The sequence below is a fragment of the Pseudopodoces humilis genome, chromosome 10 (assembly GCF_049639895.1).
Source record: "Pseudopodoces humilis isolate 2021_Gansu_Grassland_sample_001 chromosome 10, ASM4963989v1, whole genome shotgun sequence".
Lineage (NCBI taxonomy): Eukaryota > Metazoa > Chordata > Aves > Passeriformes > Paridae > Pseudopodoces > Pseudopodoces humilis.
Window position 1 is genome coordinate 25,926,709 of NC_142209.1, and position 13,139 is coordinate 25,939,847.

The 13,139-nt window shown below is 42.3% G+C and overlaps 1 protein-coding gene across 6 annotated transcripts in view; it reads right to left on the reverse strand.

Moving 5' to 3' along the window:
• The window catches only part of EPS15 (epidermal growth factor receptor pathway substrate 15), a 65,517-nt gene that overhangs the window by 38,444 nt on the left and 13,934 nt on the right, over positions 1–13,139 (reverse strand). The window contains exon 1 of one of the 6 annotated variants that reach the window (XM_005521145.3): positions 6,093–6,233. The exons of the other annotated variants lie outside the window; for them this stretch is intronic. Within the exon in view, the coding sequence (XP_005521202.2) occupies positions 6,093–6,119 (27 nt within the window). The 5' untranslated portion in view covers positions 6,120–6,233. Of the gene's footprint in view, positions 1–6,092; positions 6,234–13,139 lie in introns of those variants that run through there. 6 annotated transcript variants of the gene reach the window in all.

A 13,139-nucleotide genomic window follows, 5' to 3' on the forward strand; every position in this document is an offset into this window, starting at 1 on the left:
CCAGAGTTCTCCCCCTTAAGAGGAATATGGTGTCAAATGCCAGGATTTGCAGACCTTTGTACAAACAGAATCCAACCAAGTAGCTTCTCCAGATCTAAAATTTAGACATTCAAATGAAAATATGGAAACCAACAGTATTGCAGATGTTGTCACTCACATCTTTTTTAAAACCTTTACTACAGATTGTATAAATGGTTGATTTATAGCTTAGATAACACTACATCCATTTTCCTGCTGCTCTTCTGGCTGGTTGTTCACAGGTGCTGATTATCAGAAAATTATACTAAGAGAAGATCTTTGGCAGAAATTAGTTTAGTGTGATCTTCTGCAATTACAGATAGTGTGCAGCATCACCAGAATGTCCTAAAAGGCAAATTATAGAGTACAGCTAGAAATAACAGGAGGGCTTCCATTCAGAGCTTATTCAGAAAGTATACTGCCCCAGAGCCTCAGCTTCTGATTTTCCAGCTTTTTTTTGGTTTTGTGTTTGGCGGCTTTTGTGGGTTTTGTTGTTGCTGTTTGTTTTGGGTTTTTTGGCGTTTGGGGAGAGGGAGCAACAACACGGACAGAGAGCTGGTAAGGTTTTATTTGATTGTTGGAAAGTGGGTGGGAAATACCTCTCCCACAGCCAGACATGAAAAATTATATATGCTGGGAAACCATCATTGGTATTCACCACAATACCTCCATTTTTATAGCTTAACCTTGTTCTGACTTTGCATTGGTACCCAAAGCCTTTTATTATTTCAGCCATCAACTAAGCATGCAGTTACACATCCCTTAAAATAGCCTGACAAAACATATTCAAGTTCTGCTGGCCCTCAGACTGCCACAACACCAATACAACAAACAACTTTCAATAATTTTCCAGCACTCCACAGCACACTGTATTTTCTTACCTAAACCTCACATGCTTTATTTACCCACTCAGCTACACTTTGCACAGCAACCTAGTGGGGTAGATCTCCCAAATATTCAAGTATTTCACTTACTAAGTGTTACTTCACTAAAATGTAAAAGTCTAGGCACAGGACAAAATTAAAGCTGTGAGCAGAGAAGCAGAACAGAGCTGGCCAGCGCATCCGCTGGAACCATCGATTCTCGTGCATCATCCCTCTTGCCCAATGTCACCCTTTGTTCAGCCAAATGTTCCCTAATTACAGCCAAACTGATCGTGGTCACTCCTGGACAGGAAACATCATGTTCAAGTCCTCCAATGGAAACACTAAGTGCAAAACAATCTTTTCATTCAGTACTTAAAAGCAGGAGCCAATAATTCTTTAATTCATTAGTGTTTCCAATATTCATTTTAACATCACTATCACTGCAGTAACTGGAATTTCCTGTGAATAGAATAACAGTAGTAAAGAAGTTTCCCAGACTATTTTACTAGTAATAGACTTGTTTTTCCTTCAAAGTATAACCCACAATATACCAACAGATGCAAATATAATCTAGGATGTTTTTCTGGGATAAGAAAAAAAAACCACAGTTCAACACCTTTCCAAGTGTTGCTGCAGAATTTACCTGGAAAAATTATTTTTATGGGATTTGTAACAACCATTTCCAGAGTAAATTCAGCTTGTTTTAAATGCAAAGTGAGGGAGGAAGAAAAGGTCAGATTCCACAGCATACAAAAATAGAAAGACATTATTATGGCTCCATTTCAAAGTTGATCACTTCATAAGGGTAATTCCATGTTGTAGCAATTACAACCTCTGATACAAACCTCTGAACTTTACAGTGCTAACCTAGGAAATAAAAAATACCTTCAGAGACACCCATCTTTTTCATCTTCTGTTGTCAATCAATCCCCATGTTTCATGCCTCTGGCACATCTGCATTTAGGTGTAATAAGATACTATTACCAGTCTGTCCACCTCATCCAGCCACAACATTCCTTCCAAAAAGGCTTAAAAACAAACAAACAAAAGCTGTCCATTGAGAAAAACAAAAGTAATTTCCCCTTCCAACCCCCAATGAGGTATCAGAGGAGAAACAAGCTATTCTATCCTGATTAAAATCCAAAATACCATATTCTATCACAACACAAAGCTCTGGGACTCCCTTTAAGAGTTTCCAGAAGACACAATCTGGCCTTAAATGTTCTACCTGTGGTTAGCCAGCCAAAAAGCAGGTAAGTTCAAGGCAAGCTCATTTCCTTACAATGCCATTTCAAAACAATAATCAACTTCTCTCTTTTTCCTCTATTGCTTTATTGTCTTAGCTGAAGTGTTTCAGGGTAAAGCTTTCTACCACTTTCAAGTACATAACCAAGAACATCTCCTACAGCAATAATACATGTAAAGAAAATATTTACTATAAATTTCTATACAATTTACTTAAATTGTACTTAAAAATTGAGCCATTTCTTTCCCATTGAACAGCTGAAGCAGGCACAAGAACTGCTGTCTTCTCTCTGCAGAGATGTCTGTCACTGCATAATTAGAAATGGTTCCATTTAATTTTCAAATTGCTACCGAAAATCTCCACCATCTTCTAATCAGTACTGAACAAAGCCTGTGCAACATAAAAGATTAGCTGCACTGCCTCAGCAGCTTCTCTCTAACATGGTGGATGCAATACCAACCAAAAAAATTAGGTTCTATGTGCTTTAGGAGCAGTCAGCCTTCTCTATATGCAGATTAAAACATACACATGCATTGTCTGGTTTCTTCAGCTGCAGGATAGAAAGAGGAACAACAGGTTCCTCATTCCACTAAAAATTACAAACAATGATCTTAATTTGAAAATTTTGCTGATTTCTTGAAAAAAAAAAAAAGAAACCAGAAGTTTGCCAGAGACCTCAAAATCTCTGGCTCTACATTATACATAACATGTGCATTACTATGAGGGTATCATTCATACTGCAAGTATTTGGATCCTGTGTATTCCAGTAACAAGACATTAATCCTGGCAATGTGTGTACAAGACAGGAATCCACCCAGCTCTGCCTCAGTGTAATATTCCATGTTTCCCTTCAACAACACAGCACAGCATTCTCAACTCTGCAACACAGTATGCAAGTCTAAAATGAGACTCACAGTTAATTAGGATACAAATTGATATTACATGATTTTGTCTCATTTACCAAAGCAGCTCATAACTATTTAAAGACAACTACATTTCTCACAACTACCACATTTCTCACAAAAAGCATTTCATCAGGAAGACTAACACAGTTATCTTCCTTTTCTTCCTGAGTATTTCTTTACTGTGCTTCCCTAAACTGTGAGATTTCCCTTCAATCACAGGCAGTTTTTCAGAATAAACAAGTTCAATTTTCAAGAGTAACAAGAAGTTGCTGAATGTCCACATTAATCTACCTTTCAAGAAACACCTCTGTCCCATTCTCAACATCCATTTTCCACATCTTCAATTTTCTGTTCTTCCTCCCTAAATTCCCCATACAAAATAGGTCGAAATAGATAAACAACCATTGCTGATAAGCAACCATTCTTGGAAGGTCCAAACATACAACCCCTTATACCGGTTGTAATTTAATTTGACTGTTCCAACAACAGATGACAATCTGTGAGATCAGTCAGTTCCTTCTCATTGCTGTTGTTTGCTTGTTTCCAAACTAAAGGCAACCACAACAAAACACTCCTGCGGTAGAAGTTCCCTTGGAAGTCACACATTAAATTCAGTCATGCTCAGACTGTAACACTCACTGAGCAAATGCAAGTGGCAACAAGACGTTGCAGAATGGGTTCAAAATGGGGAGATAAAAGATACTTCAATTAAAGGGAGAGAGGAGGGGGAAATAATCACCTTCAATTTGCAACTGCAATTGTTCAAGCATATTTGGTGTAATAAATTTCACTACAGCTACACAGTCCTGAAGTATTTTTACTAATCAGACAAAAAAAGACAATTAGTACAGAAAAGGTTCAAATTACTGAAATTACAGCTTTGATATTCAAACAAAGAATGTGCAGCCCTCTCAGGCATTGCAGCTGCAAAGTCATCTGAAAATACCCTCAAGTCACTTGGAAATACCCAACGCCCCAGCCATGCTAAAGTAGTGTCAAACTGAACACAGGAAAGGGAACAGAAAATCAGTCCCAATAGTGAATTCGAGTGCAGGTTCATTGCCTCTTGCTCTCTGCACATGACCTAGAGCAGATTGTACTGATCTGCACACCTTTACTGCTGGTGTCAGTAACTGATCTCTGTGCAGCCACCACTGCACTCCCCACCCCCATGCCCTCATTTTCACTTCCTCATGCTCTTCAACAGATTCTGAACGCTTCAACACTTGTGAGGACTTTTTATAACCCAAAAATTCCACATGTTAGAACCTATGTTGAAAAGAATTATCCTCAGGGTTGCTTGACTTTCTAAGATGATTCTTATGCAATACAAGAAGAAAAAACAAACAAGCCAAAAAAAGAAATCCCCACACAAATGGTCAGCACGCAGAAATACCTCCCTCAGTTCAACCACTGTTGTAAGCTGCAGCCACAATGGTTTTAAGGATACTGGCAATTTTTCTGCTTCTGTCAACATTATCACATTTGTATTTAGTCCCCCATCCATGTGATCAAAAAAGTAAAGAAATTCTACAATGAAAGGATTACAGAGCCTGTAAGCAATAATGTCTTGCTGTAGAACACACCAGAGCTGACACCCCACTCCTCTACCCAAATCAAGAGCCAGAGCAGCTCTGCGAAAACTTCTTTCCCTTCAGTAAGCAGATGTTTAAAGCTTTCTAATTTACTTGAAGACTATTGAGAGACTCAGACAATGCTAACTTAGCCATTTTAATATAAAGCAAGCTTTCACAAAAAGTACTATGCTCCATAATTCTGTATGTTTAGACTCTTAAAGATGCATTTGTTTTCTCCACATATTTGTTCACCTTTTCACTGAACTACCCTTTCTTTCCCTGAAATGGTTGATACTCTCAAAAGCAAACTATGTAAGTAACTGCAAACTGTGCAGCCTTGCTACAAGCTTTTTAAGTTTACTTCCATGTGCTTAAGCAATTCAGTAAGCTCATTTACCTGCTTTGCTTTCTGTAAATGTCACAACTGGCTGTCAGATTGAAGCATCCCAAGCCAGGAGGGTGAACCAATAGGCCCACCTCAGCCTTATGTCAAGTAGGAATGGAAATTTCTCATCTCACTGCTAAATGAAATTAAAAAGTATCAAAGAGTGCCGTTCATTAGCTATCGCAGCTCTAGGGAATAAGACATGATCCTAACGGTATAGCATAACCTGTGTGAAGTGATTCCCTACCGTCAGGAAAAAATGCGAGCAACAAGGATTGAGGTGAAGTGAGATCACACGAGCACGAAACACTGCCAAGAGCCTCCAAGTTTTAAGGCCATCACCTGCACAACTCTTCACTATGAGGCACCTTTATGGGCACTATGTGACAACAGCGTCCCCACACCACTGGGCCCACCAAAACCAAGATAAAACGACTTGCAAGAGTACCTGCAGAGACAGGTTTCTGTTAAATCAAGGAATTCGTTCGTTCGTCCCTCTCAGGGTCACCTGCCTATGGCCTCGCTGCCCCGGAGAACCCCTCGATGCCGGGTGTGCCCGCGGGGCTGGCAGCGGGCACGGACACCTTAACCCGACGCTATCGCCTTTCAGCCCCTCCGCGAACGCTCCCCGAGTCCGCCCGCCCTCGGCGTTCCCCGGACAGGGTTCACCGGGCTCCAGCCCGGCGCCCCGAGTCCTACAGAGACAAAAGACGGACGGCGACCGCCGCCGGCGCAGCCCCGCCCGCCCCGGGCCGCTCCCCGGCCGGCTCTCCCCAGCCCCGGGCAGAGGCACCTGCGCCCGGGTGGGACCCTGTTCCCCGCCCGTGGCACCTCCGGGTCGCGGCGCGGGGCTACCCACCCGCCTCCCCCAGCTGCCGTTCTCCCTCCCTTCCTCCCTCCCGCAGCCACGGACACACCCCCGCCCCACCGCCACCTGACAGCGGCGGGGCAGCGCGGCGGGGCAGCGCTGCGGGGCGGCGGCGGCCGCACAAAGCGCGGGCCCCCCGGGCAGCCCCGCGGCGGCCGGCCGTGCCCGCGGCGGGAGCGGGCTGTGGCGGCGGCCCCGCGGGCGGGCCGGGCGCGCAGCCCCGGTACCTGTGCCAGGGAGAGGCGCGCGGCCATGCTGTTCCATCCCCCCGGCCGGGCCGCAGGAAGGACGCGCCGGGCCCCGCCACTCGCCGCACAACTTCGGCAACTTCCCCAGCCGGCCCCGGGCAAATCCCGGCACCGGATCCCCGCCCGCCCGCCGGACGGAGCCGGAGCCTCCCCCGTCGCGACACGGCACCGCAGCCGCGCGCAAAACCGGGCGCGGATTGCCGGAGTCGGAGCCTGCTCGAGACAGCTGCAGCGAAAACCCGGAGCCGGAATCCTTGTCCTGACACGGTGGCCAACATCCCCCACTGCCAGCTCCTGGCCTCTCCTTCACCTTCCCTGTTGGCCATGCTTCTGTTGGAGATGCTTTCAGCATGGTGAACGGTTGCAGTTCTCCACTCTAGTCATGACACAGGTGGGGGAAGTCCCAAAACAGGAGGTGAACCAGTTCTGGGCTCAGTTGCAACAAAATTGGGCACAAGGCCCAGGAGGAAGCAGCACGTGAGCCCAGCAGGATGTCCTGACCCGACGCATCCTCACAGCAGTGAGGAGCAGCCCTGGGCGCAGCCTCCTGCTTCCTTCCACTTGCAGGAAATTAGATGCCTGCCCAGGCAACTCATCGTTGTACATGTCCTTCTGTCTGTCTGCTTGTACTCAGGGGAACAGTGGCTCTTCTGGGGGAGGGTAACCAGAAGAAAGGGATGAGTAACCCTTATGGCAGGAGAAACTATGAGACATCACAGGCAACAAGACACTAAAGAGCAAGCTGGAGTGGGGAGTAAATTGAACCGTATTCTCCAAACCTTGGGAAACAATTGTGTACGGACCGGCTGAAAACAACACTTGTGTCACCACTCATTCTCCTGCTCGTCCTTTACTCGCTCACCTCCTCCCACTGGCTTATTTCCACTCCTACTCTGAGCTCTGCACTACCTCAGAATACATCAGTCACCAAGGACCAAGGGAAAACACTCCTATTTTTATACTTTATCTCGAGGTGTTTTAGGCACACATTTAGATTTGAAATATGCATTCGGACCAATAAGAGGAAATTAGCTGAAGTCATACTTGATTACTGGAAAGCTTTCCCAACATGCTTTGATCCCTTTATCTGTTCATAATTCTCTACCCCTCTGCATTGTTTTTTGTACTACTCAGATCAGTTGTGTGTTCATGCCCCACCTCTGCATCCTGTCATTCCTCAGCTGGCATTCATCCTGAGCTGCTAGTGCTCATCATCTGTCATGAAATGTGGGATCCCTCCTTCCCACCTATTCCTTAATAAAGGTTTTATAAAAGTTCTGCTTTACTGACCTGTTTCTCAGCTATTTTTTCAGCAAAAAAAAGAAGGTATGGAGGGGAAGAATATAAAAAGCAAACAGAATAGAATAAAAATATTCACACCATTCACATACTCACTGTCACCTCTCTACCTCGCATTTCTCTCATAAGTAAAATCCCTAGAAAACAGCACAAACTTTCTATTTCTAGGTTGATTTTTTTCTTCTTTGATTAAAATTGGAATACTATCCCAGAATAATTAATACCTGGAAATTAAACCAGAAGATTGTAAAGCTACAGCTGTGTCCCCTGGGGAGAGCAGTATCTTTGGAAGGGGTCCCTTGGTAGGCATTTGGAGAGCCTGGGTTTCTGAGCTGCCATGAGCTCATGTTGGGTGCCCTTTGCTCTGTCAGTTTTTTCCTTCATCTCTCAGTCTTGCAGCTTGGCAGGGACTGGTGGCCTCTCAGGAGAGAGGTTACACCCAGGCTGATGTGTTCTCACTGCAAAGAGAAGGAAAATGCAAAACTGGGATCTGGGACCTGGCTCTGGAGTTGGAGGCTTGATGCCAAGAGCTGCTGTGAGCAGGATTTTGTGAGCAGGCTATCTGGCTCAGCAGTGTTCTTGCTGCTGTTCCATTTCTCTCCTGGGTGCTGCACCAAGTATTTCCCACCAGGTCCAGGAAGAGACCCAGAGCTGCGGCAAGGCTCTGGAATGAAAGGATTTATGCAGGTCAGCCAGTAGAGTTGTGTCACCCCAGAGCACAAATAAAAGCTCTAAGTCCCCTCAGAGCAGAACACTTGTCCACGAGGGAGGTCTGTTCCAATGACCACTCCTGAGGGCCTGACCTTCCTGAACCTCTATGCTGGAAAATAAACACAACAACCTCCCTGTTTTACTCCCTCAAACTGTGAAGTGCACAGCAGTCTGCATCCAGAGAGCCTTTCCATAGTGTTCTCCAAAGCTGCTGTGGCAGACTCCAAGTTGCATTGACTCCAAGGTGCACCTGCAGCTCAGGAACAAGCAGGAAGTGCCAGGTACATGGTTATGTACCTTCACCCTGGTTGTGCACACTCACAGTCATCAGGCATGACCACTGTGCCCACAGTCAGAGGGCAAGAATCACTCAAGGTAACCACTGTGGCCTGTAAAAATTAAAATAATAATGAGTTTCATAGTATCAACACTGAATTATTATGGTCACATAGATCTCTGCTATTGTTGATAATTCTGTGCATCTTACAGACAAATTGGCCTGGATGCCTCCAACCACTTGAGTTAAAACAACCAGCTCAGAGCCTCAGATACCTCTATAACAATTACAACAACACTTGTCAGCCTGCTGATGGTGAATGACTGTACTGCAGATTTTCACGAATCTAGAATGACAGGTCTCAGAAGAAAAACAGCTCTCTGCTTCTCAGCTGGAATTGAGATGTCATCACCTCACATTGGATCATAAAACTGGACTTCATACATACTTTCAGCCAAGAGAAAAATCACAGCCACTAAAATTTACTCAAAGCTGTTGGCAGGTTTGCAAAACAATGCCCTCCAATGATCTTCTTGGCTTAGCCATGAGCAACTCACCAGGGCTTGGCTAGGGTGGAAGAGCTGAAATCTGGAACAGGTGGATTTTCTAAATGTACCTCTCCTCTTATTTTCTCTTCAGTGGAAACCCCATTCCTCTCTTTCCCTTTGCTGACCCCACAAATCTTGACCTTTTGCAACATCTTCTGTGAATTGTGTAACAAGTGGAATCCTTTGCTGGGTTTTCAGGAAAGCTTGTTGGGAACATAAGAAAGTCAAAAGATCAAGGAACTGCAAGAACTTTAACAGTTTAATTTTATATCTTTTTGCATTCAACATGAATTCTTCTGCAGGAAATTTTTATCTGCAAACTGCTCTGTAAGAACTGCTATATATTGATTTTTTTGTTGCAAGATCCTCCACTACAATGCACTTGATACCCAAAGGACATGGAAAATAGTATTAGCATGCTTTTATTTGTAAGTATAATAGGATTTTCTATGATTCTAAGTAGTGGCATTTTGAAAAATAGATACCAGACCTCAGTGTTCTTTATTGTTTCTTTAAAAGTACAATGGACAAGGTTATGTTGACACTGGACAAACAAGGGACTGCTAACAAATCAAATCAAAACTAGCCAAATGGCTGGTGAAGACTGGGCTTGCAGCAGTGCAGTGAGCATAGCAGCAGCACAACCATTTTGGTGTAAATCCCCACCGTGAGACAGTGTGTAAGAGTATAAAATTACTTGTTTCTGGTACAGCTGAATCTGAAAATGTGCTGCAGCAAGATAGCACAGAAAGGGCATCCACCAGTCAAACACTAACGACCTCTGTTTCACAGATCTCCAAATACATTTGCTAGTAAAGCTGGTAACATTTTAATCATATCCACTGGTCTCCCCGGAAATAATATCTTAAGTGTCCAGTTCTTCCTTTCTTAGAGCTTTGTTTACCCTGTGGATCAGCACACAGGAAGCCCAAAACAGCACACAGGCATTTAGTGTGACTCGTTCTGCTCGTTCTAGGAAAGGTGTTACTACAGCCTATGAGCACTCCGGAGGCTGAGAGGAATGACTCAGTCCTGCCTCCTGCATTCCTGAGCACGAAATGAGGTACCCAGCTCTCTGGAATTCCAGTGAAAAACAGAGCAGTAGCTGCAGCATTGAATATACAGAATCAAGGATTTAAAGGTAAGAAAGATTAAGCCACTTTGAGTTTTACAGAACAAAAGGAAACATATGTATCAACACAGAAAATCCTGGCCAAAAAAAGGAATCGCTGTTCTATGATCAAAGACTGTAATGCAAGGGAACCTGCCCACAGGCAAACAGAATGTCTTACAATGCACAGGTTTCAGAGAGGCAAGCAACACCCATGCTCCTGATACAGAACAGCATTTCCCACACCCAGGTCACTGAAAGATCCCTCCTGAGAAATAAGATCATCATACAAACTTTGGCAACCTTTGGACTGAGGGGATCTCTTATCAGAAATCTCAGAATACTTTCCAGGATTAGTGACACAAGCTGGTCTAGGAAATCACAAATGCCTTTATCTAGAATTCCACCCCAGGATATGCTTTGTGTGCTCTTTACATTTTATGCAGCCACAAGTTTTCTAGACAAAGGGTTACAGATAGGCTGCTAGGTCTTAAAGCCACAAGAGAACACTACAATCATCTATCCAGACTCTAATAGACCTTCTGTAGAGATGTGTTAATTTCTGTGCTTCTTTTCATAAAACATGTAATCTGTGAGTCCTACAGTGTATCTTCTGGGAGGATGTCTAGTTACTAGAATATGTATATTGATCATTATGAAAACTGCATAGGAATTATCTGCTGATTCATCTTGTGCTGTGTTCTTGGCTTCTTAAGGTGGTTTGCAGACTTTCAAAGTTATAGCAGCTTTGAAAGTATTTCAAAATGGGTTGTGGGATGATCAAATTTATACAAAACTGTAGCATTATTGGAGAAACACGAACTAGGATGTTGAGGTAACTACATATTTCTTCATCTCTAAAATGTTTTCTGTTCAGATGTTTGGAAGCATTTGAATATATCTGAATTTACCTCCTTCATCTGGCAGAAACAGAGTACAGTATGGCATCGTTGTATCTCTTTGTTTTGTAAAATGATGTCATCTATATTGCCAGTATTCAGAAATCCGAAGGCTAAAATTATTTTTGAACTACAGTAATTAGAAAGAACAACCTTGAATTTTTATTAAGAGACTGGTAAAATTGAAAATAAGAATAGGGCTTGAGTGAATCTCTTTAATCATATCTGATGGAGGAGCTGGCAAATCTGAAATGCAGGAGTACAGATCCACACTATTTTAAAACATACACAATTTATCTTTTCATTAAGACTGTAAGCATGTGAAAGCATATCTTCTCAAACTAATTTATATTAGCCAGTTCCATGGGGCTACACCTCATGTTGTAAAAGAATAAGAGAAAATGTAGATACAAGAGGTCACCTTGACCTCTAGATAATTAGCTGGATGACTGACAGCAGAATGACATTTTTCTTTCAAGACCATATTTGAAACCCAGAAAAATCTTCAATATGCATTAATTTGACATGTCCAGCTAATGCAGCAGTTGGAGATTTTGCTGTTCCTTGAACAGCTTAATACATGTTCTAACAGAAATAGAACAAGCAATAGCACTGATGAAACAGCATCAGTCTTCATTATAAATTAAACACATCGATATCGTAGTGTGTAGTGTATATTAAACCAAAATGAGGATTGAAAACTAATATGTTTACAAAGTAGCAGGCAGAAAAGATTTTCTTGACAGTTTCTTCTGTTCCCTGTTTCCTTTGGCATGTTGTCTATACAGCTCCAGGGAACACATTGTTCACCTTTCTGAAACAATTAAAAGATTATTATGTTTTAAGAAAACAAAAAATATTTAAAAATATAATCTACACACTGAATTCCCAACATTTCCCTAACTTAGAATTAGTTCACTCTGCCCTTCACAAAGATTATTAATTAATTTCAGAATTACAAGATACATGAAGTAATTAGATAAAAGGGCATTTGGTATTTTTTCTTCTCATTAAATGGTTTGTTTTTCAGACAAACTCATGACTGTTAATGGTAAAAGACCATTTTTATGGCATTACCGTAACTCTTGATACTAGCAAGTGTTTCTTCTTGAGATTTCCTTACTTGTCCCCTCAATTATTTTCATCTTACCTATTCTTACCTTCTCCACTTTCTTTCATTTTCATCTAGTCTTAATTACAACCATAACAATGTCAAAATGCTTCAGAAAGTATTAAAACAAAATAAAAACAATGCAGGAACATTGGTCATAAGACAAAAAATAATTTTCACAAATCATAGCAATCCAGTCCTCAAGCTGAGCAATTCAGGTACCAACATTTAAATAATATTTTTTAATTCATCCTTCTTCAGGACAACGCAATATTCATATTTAATTTTGCACCAGTAGTTAAAACATCTCCTAAATGTAAGTCATGTTCCACTTGCTTTCAGCAATGAGGTCTCTCAAGTATGGGAGCTGCAGTCACAGAACAGAGATCTCAGCTGGGTTAAGGTAGTGAGTGCCAAAGGTTCAGTGAGGAGATGAGTCAAAAGCCTCAACAACAGTGGAAAATCAATCATATTTTAAAAGGTGTTAATGATTTAGCCCTCACAGTAGACAAGGACAGAGATGATTTGACCATTTTAGTTAACCTTGATCAAGTGACATTTAAAACTGTGTTTTTGCTGCTATGGAAAAGATCACAAATTATTGACAAATACAGTGAGAAGCAAGAAAAGCATTACTTGCCTACATCTGTATCAGAGCGGTAAAGGAGTCTGCAGGTTGCACTCTGAAAGCTATCAAATACTAAATTGCAGTGCTCTTTCTGCAGGCAGAAGGAATTTCCACAGATGCTCTTTCAGCTGCACTTCTCAGAAGCACAGTCCTGCTGTATGTCCATAAATGAGAAACCACCATGTGGGATTTTTTTATTTACAGCCCTGTAGCAGGAAATGGAATCTGTTCTGTTATTTGGCCAACTATTGCACAACATCAGCAGGCAAAATGTTCATTTATGTGCAACACATATAATCCCACTGGTGTCAACACATAAGACTAAGGAATGTTCCCTTAAAACTTCTCTTGGCTTTTTGGACTCCTGAATAATTAACATTGTAATGAATTTATGTTTTTTCATTCTTCTACATCATGTTGGTACTATCAATAATAGAGTGTA